The sequence below is a fragment of the Meriones unguiculatus genome, chromosome 8 (assembly GCF_030254825.1).
Source record: "Meriones unguiculatus strain TT.TT164.6M chromosome 8, Bangor_MerUng_6.1, whole genome shotgun sequence".
NCBI classification, from domain to species: domain Eukaryota; kingdom Metazoa; phylum Chordata; class Mammalia; order Rodentia; family Muridae; genus Meriones; species Meriones unguiculatus.
Window position 1 is genome coordinate 31,489,406 of NC_083356.1, and position 16,889 is coordinate 31,506,294.

Genomic DNA, 16,889 nt, shown 5'->3' on the forward strand with positions numbered 1-16,889 from the left:
CTGACCTCCTCTAATGCCGGGAACAAATACTGTGGTACAATTACAAAAGACAAGGCCAGAAATAAAACAACCATTTACTTAAAAATAAAGTAGACTCAATCATGACAACATACTTATAATTAATGACCTCAGATAGAACAATTGCTAACAGCTGTGTGGTGAGCTATTAAACATAAAATAGTTCATATCAAGTATAAGGTAGGTTGCCCTTCCGCCTACACCCCCAAAATCAACATGTCCCAAAGAAACTTTTCCCCAGACTGCATTACCCACTGCAAGTAATTATATCACAATCAGTCTTAATAGAGCAAGTGGGAAACTAGAACCTTCCTCTAATCCTCTTCACCTAGATACTCTTGGCACCTCCTCTCCTCCTGTGTCTCTCATAGAGCTCTTACTGTGGGGTGCTCACCGTGGAACCGGAAGTCCAAGGGCATCTACAATTACAGCTTGCATAGAAGGAAAATCCCCTCACAATGAATTACAAAGGGGCAAATATAACCCCCATCATTACTGCAAAGACTGTTTAGTAAACGAGGTTTAAATACATTTTGAAGATTTCAGAAATTGACTTTTTTATAACTCACCAATATCTGACCACAGGCCTACTGACAGAGCTGAGAACTCTAACTGTAACTCAAGACAGTTTCTAACAACGTTTTATGAGACTAAGAAGGCACAGATCATTCATCCAGGCTGCTTATTTCCTTTTTTCTCCATTAATTTATTTATTTACTCACTTTACATCATGATCGAAGCCTCCCCTCCCCCATCTGCTTATTTCTTGGTACAAGAGGGAAGACTGTCAAAGGTTTCAGGTATGAAAAGCAGCTCCTAACAGTCTAAACTCTCCTTCATTTCCCTTCTATGAAGTGATGTAAACGGCTCCCAGCAGTGTGTGGTGTCAACGCAGGTGGCTCCAGTGACGCACTGCGGCACTGCCATGTGGCATGCTCCTTTAAACACACAGCCTCAAGTAAGTTCTGTTACAGCTCTGTGAGAAGACTCAAGGAAGTTCTGTCTACCGGCCAAATTCATACGGGCAAGGGAGTAAAGGAGTTAGAATTAAAGCTAGGTTTCCTCACGTTCACAGGCTCTATTTTCTTTACTAACCCATGATGTTCAATTGGAAAAGTCAAAACTTACTTCAAAAGTTTTTCATTTGGTGATAGTGATTACATGGGTGACTCTTTTTTTTTTTTTGCAAGTATTCATATATTTTTTATTTCATAATTTCCATTCTTCTCTGCCTTGCCCAAACTCAATTCACCTTTCACGGTTTTCTTTTTTATTATTATTATCATTTATGACAATTTATTCAATTAGTATCCCGGCTGTGGCCCTCTCCTTCATCTCTTCCCAGTCCATGGGTGACTATTAGGAGACCCATACCTAACTCCTTTTCCTGGGATTGCATGAAGTGCTTTTCCTTTTGCTTCTCTCCCAGTTCTTAAGTATAAGTATATTCTATTTTTTTTCTTTAAAAAAATCCTTCAACTTTATAGCACACACACCCCTATTAAACAAGCAGACAGCAACTTTGCTTTAAAAGATCACATTTATGTAAAACTTACTAAGAGAACTCTTTTACAAACCAACAGAAACACATTTTAAGAGTGTATGAGATGGAGGAAGAAGACATGGAAAGATCTGCTAAGCAGACCTTTAAAACTGTACAGTGAAGGTTGAAAGTTGAACTTCAAACCAACACGTGCACTTGTCAGACGGCCGCCACACAGGCCGCGGAGGTAGCAGCTTCTCCCAGACGCTCACCTAGCGTAGCATATGCCACTGCTCTGAGAGGCTGATCATAAGTGCTCCTGCACTCTTTTCTCAGCGCTATTAAGCAGATGGCAGCGCTGAATCCGAACAGTGTCACACATCTCCCTGGTGGACTCTGTTTGCATACACTGCCATTATCCCACAAGTCCTCTGTGGTAAATCTCAGGTATTCTCAAGAACGTTAAACAGTGAACTGACAGTTGCAACTGATTTATAACCACTAGGCTGCCTTTGCCCCTAGTGTGCCTCCACACACTTGTGGAGGAAAGGCATAAAGATTCCACCTGTGAGCACTGTTCAGGCAGTCTGTATCTTTATAACGATGCTCCCCCTCCACACATACCTCCTACTTACTGCACACTCAAGCAGAACTGGGCTGGGATCTTGAACTGGACAGGGCTGCAGTCTGAGTACGCTCAGCATTTCCTTCTCTCTAAGATTTAGGACTGACAGGAAAGTCGAATGACAAGCATCAGAGCCCCTAATACAGTAACCAACACTTGGCAGGTATGTCACCTATTTGATCCTCTCCAACTTGATTAGTAAATAGTGGGAGAAAATTATTTCCTTGTTTTATCTAAAGAATTTTGCTATGGAGCCTCAGAATTTCTTGGATCATTTTTCAGTACAACGAAGGTGTCCTGTTTACTAAGTAGTGCAATGGAGGAAGAAGCTGACAGTGGCTCTGGGGCTTCAAGTTAACTGCTGCACCATTGCTGCTCCCTCACTGAAGGGCTGTATTCATCACATCTCAGTCACTGTAGTTCATGGACAAGAAGATGCCATTATCAGGGGGAAGCTCATCAGGATCCTGCCTTGCCAGGGACAAGCAGTCCCATCCTCATCTCTGTTTCCAAGCTACCTTGGCAGTATCTCTGCACTTCCACATGCTCTCCACTTCAAAGTCTCCTCAGCTCAGGCCAAAGGCAGTGGCCAAGAAATCCCTGAAGTCACAGTTGCAGGGGTCTTTTGCTCATTTCCACCTGCTCTCCAGACATCATATCAAAATGACAGCTCAGAGACTCATAGCCAAACTTTGGGAAGAGTGCAGGAAATCTTATGAAAGAAGGGGGAGATAGAAAGAAAGGGTCTGGAGCTCCACAAGGAGAGCAACAGAACCAAAAAATCTGGGTCCAGGTGTCTTTTCTGAGACTGATATTACAAACAAGGACCATACATAGAGATAACCTAGAACCCCTGCTCAGATGTAACTCACGGCAGTTCAGGCTCCAAATGGGCTCCCTAGGAAGGAGAACAGGGGCTGTTGCTTACTGAACTCAGTGGCTGGCTCTTTGATCACCTCCCCACGGGGGAGGGGCAGGCAGCTTCACCAGGCCACAGAGGAAGACAATGTAGCCAGTCCTGATGAGACCTGATAGACTAGGATCAGATGGAAGGAGAGGAGGACCTCCCCTATGAGTAGCCTGGGGAAGGGGCATGGGAGATGAGAAAGGGAGGGAGAGATTGGGAGGGGACAAGGGTGGAGGCTACAGCTGGGATATAAAGTGAAAAAATTGTAAAAAAGATACAGAAAGTATGCTTCATATTAATAAGCGGAACAGATTACCTGTCCCTTCTCAGCAAATGTGTAAAGACTAAAAAGTACACGTGTTCTGGAGGGGAAGGACAATTCTGTCAATAAACATAGTTTGAGTGTTCAGATACTTAATTAACTCCTATTGCACTGAAAATAAAAGAAAACAAAACAAAATGACAGTTCAGACAGATGTCCTTCACTCCATGATTGGCTGTTAGGAATCTCCCACTTATATCTTCATCCTGTCTGCTCTGTTCACAATGAAGCCCAGCCTTCATCCTGCAATGCAAAATCCCACCGTGACAGTTCTTGTGTTAGTCCTGACTACTCTGAATGAGGCTTCCTTGCTAGATTTTGGCAAATGTCACTGATTTCTTTTCCTTTACTAGGTTTGTCACTGTGTTTGTTTGTTTGTTTTGTTTTTATGACCCCCCTTTTCTTTTGATGGTGTTTTCACTAAGAATTAAGGCACCTATAATGTAATTAATAATTAATTAAGGCACCTGTAATGTTAATTTTAGTTGGGATCTACCTCTTGTCGATATCTACCTGATACTGTGTAATAGTGTATGTTCATAGTTTTTAGGGACTGAGCTATATAAAGATGTGTCTGATGGGCTGGCATGCTGCATGCAGTGGGTCCTAGCAACGGAAAGAACCATCATCATCACAGTGAGTACTACTGGCAACGGTTTTATAAAGCATGGTGAACAAACTTTAACCTAGATCAAATCATCCCATAGGGCCCCTAGATGTAGGAACTAGCTGTTGCCAATATAAATGTCTGTCTGATGTTTAAATGGTCACATCTTGAGTTGTACAGCAGTTGGCATTTACACAGAAAAAGTTCCTAACTATTCTCAACCTTCACAGGCTAGCTCTAGGGATCATACTATGCCATGATGCTAAAGATACTGACTGAAACCACCACAAAGTAGACAACAGCCACGCAGGATCGCAGCTGCCATTCAAAACACTTATCCAGAACTCTTGCTTCTAACAAGTCTACCTATTAGGTAACATGGTGCTTTCCCATAAAACAAGCCAAAAATTTTTAATACAACATTTCTTGGCTGGATAATGGTTTTAGAGTTGGACAAAGGCTTAAGCCTGAGTCCCTTTGGTTCTACATTCTCAGAATGGCTATGGAACCTCCCAACCCTCAGATTCCTTAAATGGAAGAATCTACCACTCAGGTCACCACGACACTGGAGATGATACACAAACAACTCACAATGACCAATGCCAGATTTAGTCACTGCCCAAAACAGGACTTAAAAAAAATTTTAAATTGGAATTTAAATATCTTTATAAAAATACCAGAGACAGTAGAAGATGAAATGTGTACTTGTAGGTATTCTCAAAACCTGGGTAAAATAAGAAATTAGTTCATCAGTTTAGAATGATCCCCCTAGAAGCTAAATGCTATCACCAGACTTCCTAGGGTTATATGCACCTTCTGAGATAATTTTTCTTTTATTCGTATTTGTGATCACTACAGGGGACAGATATTTCTTTGGCTACTTCACAGCTGCTTAGAAATACAGACTAAAGTATTATTATTGTCACAAGGGGTATAGGTAAGATGTCAGATGTAACCCTGGTGCAGTGCCTCACAAATGTAATCCCAGCACTCAGGAAGGCACAGGCAGTAGGATCTCTGGGAGGTCAGGGCCAGCTTGGTCTATGAAGTGAATCTAGGGCAGCCAAGGCTACAAAGAGAAACCCTGTCTTAAAAAACCAAAATGAATAAATGAATGAATGAATGAATGAATGAATGAATAAAATGTCAGGTGTAAACTGACCTGAATTGCTTCAGAATGGAAGGGATTACATCCAGGAGCAGGGCTTTCAGGAGGCAAAGCATGTGGAACTCAAGTCAGGTGAGATCATGGGCAGGGCCTAATGGCAAATGCCGTTCATCATCTATTTACATTTATCATTACAGCTACTATGAAGCTGTGAACCCACAGAGATCAATCAATAATTTCCAATGAGCTATAATTGCCAATTACAATGAACTGGTTATATTCCTCTCTTCAGTCACTGTGCTGGCATCATATTAGTTAAATGTGTGATATTAAATAAATTCTGATGTTTTATACTACAATGTCTTATTCTAAGACAAAAGGCTCAGAAACCGAGAGAAAAAACCTACATGTATAAAACCTCCCGATAAACTTTTCTGTGCAATATACAGCATATAAAGCTGATCATCAAGCTTAAAGTCTTTTCTGGAGAGAGCCTTCCACTGAAAAGATATGACAGGTGGCACAGCCACCTCTTTACTTATTCTATTACTGCCCATCTTCCAATCTCTGTTATGGCAAATATAGGAGAGCAGATGGGAAGTGTTAAGCAAGGTCTTCTTGCCCTTGCATTGTCACTTGGCAACGCCTACCACTGGGTCCTTCTAGATTTATGAATGTAGGCTTCCTACAGCTACCCACCTGTGAAATGAGAAGGAACGTGGAGGTGTGAAAGCAAGGCAGCACCCGTGTTCTCTCCACTGGTCCTCTAGCAGACCACAGTGTGAAGGGCATACTTCCTTTTCCTATCTCACTTCAGCATGGCCCAATCCTCCAAAAGAAAATATAAACAGAGGCTTAGAGCTTGAATCAATTGCCTGAAAGAGTGTGTGTGTGTGTGTAAGAGGGAGAGGGAGGAGAGAGGGAGGGAGGGAGGGAGGGGGAGAGAGAGAGAGAGAGAGAAAGAGAGAGAGAGAGAGAGAGAGAGAGAGAGTGTTCTGAGCCCCTATAGCACCGGTCTCCAAATGCTACAGACACTGAACCTGTATCAGAATGAAAAGTACTCTGAACTTGTAAACACCCTGTGTCTGTGGATAACGGGTTTGCTAAGGACAACACATTAAAGCAGAAACTTGAAAACACTGATGTATGTATGCTCTCCAATTTTCTACTCAGGCAGTGTGGTCCCTAACAGAGCCAGAGGCATCCAGTTGCATTTAGCATAGCCCTGCCTAAGAGAAAGAAAATAGCAGCCACGAAGCAATTCAAAGTCATTCACTCCTTATTTGAACAAAGCAAATGACTAGGAGATGGCTTTAGTGGCATGCCTACTGGATTCTGATGTGTATCCTCAAGGTCGTGTCAGGGGACAAGGACCACATGTTTCACAGGCTTTCCCAGTGCTCATACTGGTGGCTCCAGAGTGGTGCATCCTCAAGCTCTGATGCATTATCAAGCTCTGCTCATGGCTTCCACCTTCTTTTAAAAGGAGGCCAAGTTGGCAACCCACAACCACAACCAACTACAATGACAGCACAGAATGTGTTTTAGACTTTAAGAAAATTAATGAAGTATGAAACTAATTTTACAGAAATTGCAACATGTAAAGTGTAAAGTAAGCCAACTGAGCCACAAACACAGGGCGGTGCATCCTCTGGCACTGCGGGTGTCACCACTGTTGACCCTGAAGGTATGTGCTCTCCAACAGCAGAAGCAGGGAGCGCTATTGGCTGCGAGGACCTAACGTTAAGTTGGAAGAGTAGACTGCTGTTTTAGTCTATATATTATAGATGTGGCTTAAGTGAGGTTCTGTTCATTATGATAATCCGGATCTGGTAAAGTAAGGCTTTCAGACACAATTCTTAAAATATCCGAAAGCATTAAATACCAGGATTTTTCAATGCTTTATGGGTTAGGCTTTTAATCTCTGGCAAAATACCTAACAAAACAACTTAGGGGAAGAAAGGCTTATTTTGGCAGATTGTTTCAGAGCTCATGATCATCACCTGCCCTGTGATGGGCAGAACACCATGGCAGCAGTAGCTTGTGAGAAGGGAGATTTTTCCTCATGGTAGCAGGGAGTAAGAATGGGATCAGGGACAGGATGCTCGCAAGGACCTACCCAGTTACCCATTTCCCTCTCCAGCGAGGCCCCAACTCCTAAGGTTTTCAACACTTAAAAAGCTGCACTAATAGCTGTGGTACAAGCCTTTAGTGCAGGAATCTTCTAAGGCAAACAGTTACCCACAGCAGAGTATCATTTATGTTCAGACAGCGATTACTAAAGGCAGCTAAAATCCAAACTAGGGTGGAAGAAAGAAGAAATAGTGGCCAAGGAGACTGTATACTTGTTAGGGCCTGAGCTTCTAGACAAGCTCTCTGAACCTATGCAATGATGGTACCTCATTGCATAGGCTGAAGGGATAATGAAAAGGAAGAGATAGATGATCTCCACACTGACACTATTTGATACTAGGGATATTCCGGCTTACATCAGGTTCCTAACTTTGAGACATATGCTGTACATATATCATGTGTCTGAGTTGTATGGGCCATATTGTGTATACTCTCCCTAAAATCCTATGTTGAACCCCTAGACTTCCAAACCCATAATTATGAGTGACTGGAGACAGGACCTTTAAAGAGGTAGCTTAAATGAAATGAAACCTAAGGACAGGTTCTAATCTAATTTGATTAATGTTCACCAAAGACAAACTGTGGATTCACAAGGATGTACTCACACAGGAAGTACACCATGAGGACACAGGAAAAAGGTAGTCACCTTCCAGTCAAGGAGAACAAGGCCTCAGGTGGAGGAGGACCTGATGACATACTGACTTTGAGTCTCAATTTCAGAGCCACGAGAAAACAATATTGTAGTATTTTATTATAGTTCCCCACCACACTAACATAAGAGCACAAAACTTTTTCTTCTTCAAGCCAACTTTGCAAAATAGCAACCCCATTTTAATTTGCTATCAAGCAGCAGCTTAGATAAGCCTATCCAATGCCATGCAGTCAGAAAAACAAAGATTCACTGTGTGGCTTTCTGGTTTTAGGTGGAATGATATTTGAAAAGTGATCTAAATGTCTGAACCAGTTTTCTTCTCCAGGAAGTGAGTATTTCACTCCACTTGGCTCCTTCTGCACTGCACATGCATGCAATTCCTGGGGACTTTGTTCCTCTGGGTGAGGTCAGCTGTAGCCCTGAAAACATCACTTCAGAGATGGCTGCACTGCCATGGACGCATGAGTTTTTTCCTGACCTGTAGGGTTTATAAATTATAGTGTTGCAGCTTCCTAACTGATTCTGCCCCAGCTGCGCTAAGCATCTGCCAATCCAGCTTCTCCACGCTATTGGCTATGCAATTTTTCTAAATTACGGCATAACACGTCATTCTCTTGGCTCCCTAGTGATTCCAAGTCTTAAGTCTCAGGTGTTGGAGAGAATATTCCATCTGTGGTGCACTGTGATTACTCCTCAAACTACATATTTTGCTGTTGTTTGTTGTCCCTGGTACCTGCCTCATTTTACTATGTGGTCCTTTCCCTGACTGTCATCGGGGGACTTCTCCTTATCCTTTATTCTCTCAGATAAACTAAGGTCATCCATAAACAATGACCTGGAATTTTGTCATCTTTCCAATGAAAACATAAAACTTCTCAGGCTTCTTATAATACTTTATAATTAAAAATTCACCTTTGTTTCCGTATAGCCAGTGAGCTTTCCAGTGATAGTCTCTATGTTAACAGTCTTCAGGCATCAAACCCTAAGAGCAGTGCCAAGCATACACCAGACAGTCAAGAACCAACACTGAATGGTGCTTCCCATTGTATACCACATCACCGCATTTAGAGTGAGGCAATCAGAAGCTGTATCAGCCCAGGCCCAACTCTCACCATTGTTTTTTAGATTAAATGAGCTATGTAAGTAAAGACTTAAACTCTGACCCTGATTTTGAAAATCCTCTCAGTACCTTGGTTTTCATTCTGTCTGCTTACCAGAGACTCACTGTGACATTATTGTCCTATGGGTAAGGGCTTTAAATATGGCTCTTTACAGCAGCTGAAGAAACACAGATCATTTGGACTAGAGTTTTGCATGGCGGTGCATTAAATAAAAGAGCAATGTGTTAGTTTTCTCCTCTGTTACCTACTGAAAAATATGCAGAATGAGACTTTGTCTACGAGCAACCAAAATCAAAACATAAGAAGGTTACTTCCATCCCGTTGGTGCAGACCCAGAATCCCATCCCTTAGGTCTTTCCCTTTGCTTCTTTCAGACTTTCTTTCTAGCCCATCTCCATGCATCTGTGCTTCCTGCTGACACACAGAACTGTTCTTTTACCAGGGACCTACAGGAGTCACACAAAGCTAGGACGTAGAATCTCTCTCTAGCAAGTACTACATTTGGAAAGGGCCTATTGTGCCAACAGAAACTGTAGAACAGACTACCTACCCAACAAAAATGAGACCAGATATCTACACGAAGAAATAACTCAAACATCAGATCTCCAGATGCCTATATCACAGCAGAAAAGATACAAAGATAAATAACTAAGGCAGAATGTATCCTCCAGAAACCAATAGTTCTATTACAATAAAATATGTTCTGGGAAAAGCAATTCAGCTGAAGCATAAGACGAGGACTTCAAAATAGCAAGGACCTTAAGGAGGATATGAATACATTCCTTAATGAAAACCATGAAAGCAGAAATACTTGAATGAAATAATGAAAACAATTAAAGATACGAAAATAGAACTTAGCATAAAACAAATACAAACAACAAGAAAAACAGAACCATTAAAGAAAACCCAGAATGAGATAAAACTGGAACCCAGTCTATCTAATAAAAAACTCACAGGCAAGCCTCACCAATAGAGTACAAGACAGGAGAGAGATAATCTCAGGTCCAGAAGACAGAGTAGAAGAAGTAGATAGTTAATCAAAGAAAATGTTAAATATTAAAAAAAAATCTCCACGCACAAAATATTCATGATATTTAAACCTACAAATAATATAGATGAAGGAAAAGAAACCCAGGTCAAAGGCACAGAAAATATTTTTTTATAAAATCCGAAAAGAATTTCCCCAATCTAAATCGGTACCTATATTAAAAAACAAGAAACATACAGAACATCAAATGGCCTAGAAAAGGAAAGCATTCCCCTCAGCACATAAAAATTAAAATACTAAATGTATATAATTAAAAAAAGGGTATTAAAAGTTGCAAGGTAAAAAGACCAAGTCATAAAGGCCCAACCCATTAGGCTTTTCAAGGAGACTCTGTGAGCCCTAAGATCCTAGATGTATGTTCTACAAGCTTGGGAGACCACAGATGCCAAAGCTATCAATCACATCAAGGGAGAAAGAAAAACATTTCACAATAAAAACAAATCCAAGGAAATTCTGCCCACCAATTCAGCTCTACAGAGGGCATTTAAAGGAAAACTTTAGTTAAGTCTAAAGAGAAGGTTAACTACATCCAAGAGGACACCACGGGGGGGGGGGGGAAAGGTAATCTCAGAACAGTTAGTCAAAAGAGGGGGGCGAGGGCCTCACACCATAACAACAAACTATCAGGAATCAGTAAATACTATTTGTTGATGTCTCTCAATATTAATGGTGTCAATTCCTCAATAAGAAGACAGAATTGATTCCTCAGTAAAAAGACTAACAGAACTGATACAAAAACAGGATCCAACCTTCTGCTACATCCAAGAAACATACTGTAAAATGAAGGTAGACATCACAGAGTAAAAGTTTAGAAAAAAAAAAAAAGTATTCCAAACAAATGGAACCAAGAAGCAACAGGTACAGCTATTTCAACACCTAGCAAAACAGATTTCAAACTAAAACTAATCATATGAGATAGAGGAGAGTACATACTCAAAGGAAAAAGTCCACCAAGGAATATTACAATTCTAAATCTAAACATTTATTTTATGCACCAAAACCAAAACAACCCAAGATATTTAAAAATAAAATTATTGAAGGTAAAATCACATATTGACTAACAGAATGATAGCATGTGTCTTCAATATTCCAATCTTGTCAAGAAACTTACATCCAGACAAAAATAAACAGAGAAATGCTGGAGCTAAAATAATGTCATAAGTCAAAACATCTACAGAACATTCCACCCAAACATTACAGAACACACTTTCTTCTCAGAAGCCATGAAACTTTCTCTAAAGTTGAATACATATTAGGACATAAATCAAGTCTCAACATATACGAGAAAACAGAAATAATGCCACACATCATTTTTGGATCCATAGACTAAAGCTAGATATGAACAGTAAAAGAAACAGTAGAAAGTATATAAACTCATGGTATCTAAACAACTCACTACCACATATGCATTAAAATAAGCCAGAAATTAGAAGAAAAGTAAAACCCTTGAGGAACTGAATGAAAACGAATAGCACACCCAAATCTATGGGAAACAAGGCAGTTCTAAGACACCAGTTCTTAGAATTAAGTACCTATTAAAACCAAATGAGCAGATGGGAAGAAATATTCAAACGTGGGGTGACAATCAATGAAATAGATCAAGCAAACAGACAAGACAGATAAATAACAACCACAAAGAATTAATGAAGTATTGATATTTTGAGAAAACAAAACAAAACATAGGATTGATAAATCCTTAGCCCAATTTACCAAAGAAGAGAGATAATATTTAAATAAAATTAGAAATGAAAAGGAGACATTAAAAAAGACACTCAGGAAATTAAGAGAATCATAATGACATTTTAAAAATTGACTGGAAAACCTAGAATAATTCCTTAATATAAACCATCTACCAATATTAAATCAATTTGAAAAGAATAAACAATTTAAACAGGCCCACAACCCCTAGAAGGATAGAAGCAGTCATTAAGTATCTCCCAAGTCAAAGAATCCTATGTAGATGGATTCAAAGAATTCTACCAGACCTTCAAAGATAACCAATACTCCTCAAATTAGTCCAAAAAATAAAAACTGTAGAAACAGTCCCTAATTCTTTTTACAAAGCTACTATAATACGGATACCAAAACCACACAAAGAAATAACAGAAAGAGAAAGGTATAGAGCAATTTCTCTCATGAACATACATGCAAAATTCTCAATAAAATACTTTCAAACTAAATTCAAGAACACATAAAAAATATCACCCACAATGATCAAGTAAACTTCTTGCCGGAGATGCAGGGATGGTTCAACATACATGACCACTATATGAACCAAAATGAACTGAAAAATAAGTTCTACATAGCCATCTCATTATATTGAGAAAAGGCCTATGACAAAATCCAGCACCCCTTTCATGATTAAAGTCCTTGAGATACTAGAGATGCAGTGACACATCTCAACATAATACAGGGAATTTATAGTGAGCATACACTACAATCAAGAACAAAGCAAAGCATGTCCACTCTCTCTACTTCTACTGAATGAAGGACTTGTATGTTAGCTAGAGCAATAAGACAACTGAAAGAAAAAATTCAAATAGGAAAAGAAAAAGTAAAAAGTCAAAGTATCTTTATTTACAGATGGTGTGGTTTTATACATGAAGTGATTTCTACATGAAGACACTAAAAACTTTATCAGTAAACTTTTAAAGATAATAAAAACATTTCACAAAATAGGACACAAAAATTGATACAAAAAAATAAGTAATTTTCCCATGTGCAAATAAAACCAGACAAAGAAAGAAAGCAGGGAAACAGTGTCTTTCCCAATAGTCTCGAAACAAACAAACAAACAAATGAAAATAAACAAAAAAACCTCAGATAACTTTAACCAAGCAAATAAAAGACTTTTATAATAAAAATCTTAAGATATTAAGAAAACTAAAGAAGACATCAGAAAATGGAAATATATCACATGCTCTAAGATTTTACATGCTACCAGGGAAAAAAAGTAATCACCAGCATCACCTAGATACAAACTCTGTCACCTACAACAGCAACCTGCTTAAAAGATATATTGCTGTACTTGTGGCACAAATGTTATAGGAACACCAACCTTTTTTGGATTGGCTAAGGTCTACTGCAGGAACCAAAGCTCCTACTGGAACTGACCTTAGTGCCAGTTAGAAATAGCCAGAACTGGAACTGACCAGAAGGTGCCAAGCAAGCTTCTAGAGGAAGTACAAAACCAATACTGCTATCCAGATGAGATCTACCAACCACAATAATAACCAGTATGGTACAATAACCCTACGTGTGCAACAGCAATACACAAACCTTAGCAGTAACCAACAGCTTCCTCATCACACTTAAGGTCCACTCAACAAAAAAGAAAATCAAGACCAGTACTAGAAATCTGGCAAACTACCCAGGGCTAGTGAAGTCATGGACTGTGGAGAAGAACCTACAACCACTACCTTACTAAACCAATATAATCCCTAACTATACTCTAAACATTTGTCCTTATATCCACAGGTAAGTGTAGTGTTCTCAACCCTTATCAGGGAAACTTCTCTTTGCAACAGATGGGGAACACTGCAGAAAACTACAACCAATCAAACTGCAGGGTTGTGAAGTCCAGTCCCAATGGATACACCTACAAAGCAACTTCCACATCTATGGGGTGGAAATATTCTAAGAGTCAGAGCATCAGAGAGTTTACCATGAGACTGAACCTCATAGAACTGTCAGCAGCCACAGCAACATAAGTGCCTAAACATGAGCCTAACAGATAACAGACATAGCAAAGTAAAGGGCAGTAGGGGAGACCATGAAGTCTAAACCCTATACAAAGAACTACAGGCAACTAAACAATAACAAGAGTGGGAGAAATAGTCTCAAATAAGCACACAAACTGCTTATCATATACTGAATTATCAGTCCTAAAAACATACAAACAACATTAAACAGACTGAGCAAGTTATATTTTTGGGAATTAACCTATCTATTTGTCTATCTGTCTGTCTGTCTATCTATGTGTATTTATATATGAATATGTGTGTGAGTACATATATGCATGTAACAAATAATGAAAAAAGAGGCCATAAATATGAAAGAGGGCAAGGAAGGGTATATGAGGTAGGTTGGGGCAAAGAAGGAGGAGAGATAGATGATGTAATTATATTATGAACTCAAAAATAAAGAAAAATAGACTTACTGCATGAGATGAAAACAATGCCTGACACTAGTAAAGTGGCCAAGATCCTGATACTACAGAGGCCATCAGCCCTAGGAGATACCTATCACTATTATTCTTCTAAAGGAACATAGCAATAAAATGACTCTTAATGACATATTGCTATATTTATAGATTGGTGTATCACTCAACCCTCATCAAAGAATCTTCTTGCACTACATGATAATTAAGACAAAGATTCACCAATGGACAATATGCAGAGAATGAGAGGCATTGAAACACTCATTCCTAAATGAGATGTCTTCATCAATCCCTTCCCATGCATTAGAGGAGATGGAAAGAGGCTAAGTGTCAGAGATGGTTGATGACTCCAAGAAAACAGTATCTTCCAGGCAGAAAAGGATGATTATACAAATGAACTCACACACAGTACGACGGCATACAGAAGACAGATACAGGTTTAAAGCAGAGAAAATCACAGCACTAAGGAGTGGAGGTGGAACCAAAGAAGCTAATTTCAGTTGTTAGCTGATGGGAAAGGGAAAGTCAGTTTTCTCCAATCCATTGTCACAAAATCCAGGACAGGCCCCATGGCCAGCAGTAATTGGCCAACATAAAATGAACCGTGTGGTTTTTAGTGTGCACTTTATGTTTCATTTTGTTTGTCTGTTTGTTTGTTTTTCTTACTGGATTTTTTTTTATTGTTTGTATACTTTCTTTTTTTGTTTGATGAGAGAGAGAATATGAAGTTGGGTGGGTGGGGCAATGAGGAGGATTTAGAAGAAGTTTGGAAAGAATATAATCAAAATATATGATTTTTTTCTTATATAAAGGTAAGTGTGTGCTAACTAGAGGTGAGACTACAAAAGGCCATACAAATACCAGCACACTGTCTAGAACATTTTCAGCTCAAGCAAAGCCATGCAACAGCATTGGATTCTGGATCGAGATGGGTGTGGGGCCAGCATTCACTAAAAGGACAGTGAAGCTCAGAAGCAACTAGTCCCTCCATCGACTACAGTTATCAACTTTTTGTTCTTCGACCTCCTCTTGTCCAGGCACAGCATCCATCTTGCAGGATGTGCTCATGTGGCCTGGGTGATAGGCCTTAGAACAGGGTCAGACAGAAACCTCACACTCAGTAGGTGTTATGAGGTGGGCGATGCATGTGCTTCACCAGAGCACTTCATCCTGAAAACAGAAATATTTATGCACATTCATGTTTTTAAATTAAGCAGAGAAATGCCTAGTTGTAAAAAGTTGTCCTTGAGTTAGAAGATCCGACTCAAGGCCCATTTCCTCATTCCAATTATGGTGTGATTTTGGACAAATGGCTCCTTCTAGAACCCCACTCCTTGCTCTCTACAGTAGGACACTTTAGGAAGTGCTGGCTACAGCTACAGGAGAAGCTGTACTACAAGTGTCACACAGCCTGTTGCCTGTCACTTTCAACAAACTGTAGGCGTGACTCAGTCCCCAGTGCCTACTAATACAAACATAAAGAACAAAGCATCCACTGAAAAAGACCATGTGTCAACCAAAGTCTAAAGGCCATTTGTCATGAGCAAAGACAAAAATTGTTTAACATTCTCACCTACCCAGCATCAGAGTTTACAGGTAAGAGAACCCATGCGTTCACTCACAGCATGAGTAGCACCATGTCACATTTGTGCTTGGACACTCCATCACAACAGTCACAATCTGTGGTTAGGCTTTGTAGTCTCTGCAGGACCAATATTTGCTGTATGCAGTTTACTGGGAGGAGGGTCTGATCAAGAAGTTGTTACATTTACAGAAATTGAAGCTGACAGGAGGCAGGAGCATCACTGCTAAGAAGATGCAATGTTCTGTGAAAAGCAAGCCAGGCTCTGGCATGACACTCCAGAAAGGCAGGATGTTCACAATTTCTCTAGAATTTGGGGCCTTAGGACTGAATGGTTGCCCACTTTGAGACTATCATCCTTCCTTAGATGACAGTAAACATTTAGGGTGAATTTTCAGAGTCGATAAAATGAAACTTAGTTCTCACGTCTTGGATGCCTTAGCATGATAGCACTTGGGAGCAGTAACACAAGCTATCTGGAAGCACAGATTCCACTTCTCTAGTTAGAAGAAACAACAGCAAACAGCAAGCTGTGGAGGGACCCTATGTCAAGCTAATGCCAGGCCTGGCTGCATGGGGTGACTCTTACCTCTGGGCTGGGGTGCTGTAGCTGTTGTCATAGGAGTCATAGCTCTGTTCATCATATGCAGTGCCATAGCCATCATCATAGTCCTGAAACACAGCAGAAAGAGAATCAGCCAGACTATCCTCTAAGGGCACTCTGCCTCCAGTCATTGCACAGCACCAGCTGAGTCTAACCACACTGTGAGGAGAGGTGCAGGTGTGACTTCAGTCCAACTTGCCAGTGCAAGGAACTCCCAACATTCTCTCAAAAAAAAAAAAACAAGTGGATGCTGCAAACTATTAAGATCACCACTGCCAGGACTGGACAACTGACCATAGAGCTACAGAGAGTAAAAGAGTATTTATTTAAAAAGGAACACACCAACAAAGTAACCATGGCTAAATCTTGGTAAGAACAGAGCTATGTGTTATTTTCCCTAAGCAATAGCCTGGTAGCCACTGGGGTGCAGTGAGGCAACTGGAACCATTTAGGAATGGTTCCCAGTGAGCGGTCTCTATCCAACCTGACTTGGCACTCTCCTTAGCACAAACTGGCTCAC

The 16,889-nt window shown here is 40.1% G+C and overlaps 1 protein-coding gene across 10 annotated transcripts in view; it reads right to left on the reverse strand.

The window, feature by feature from the left end:
- Positions 1-16,889, reverse strand: part of Khdrbs3 (KH RNA binding domain containing, signal transduction associated 3) — a 168,395-nt gene that overhangs the window by 34,484 nt on the left and 117,022 nt on the right. For all 10 annotated transcript variants that reach the window (XR_009593689.1, XR_009593690.1, XR_009593691.1 and 7 more), the window contains one exon: positions 16,355-16,437. Coding sequence is in view for 7 of the 10 variants with exons in the window: in XM_060389318.1 (XP_060245301.1) it covers positions 16,355-16,437 (83 nt within the window). In the remaining 3 variants the exon portion in view is untranslated. The remainder of the gene's footprint in view (positions 1-16,354; positions 16,438-16,889) is intronic.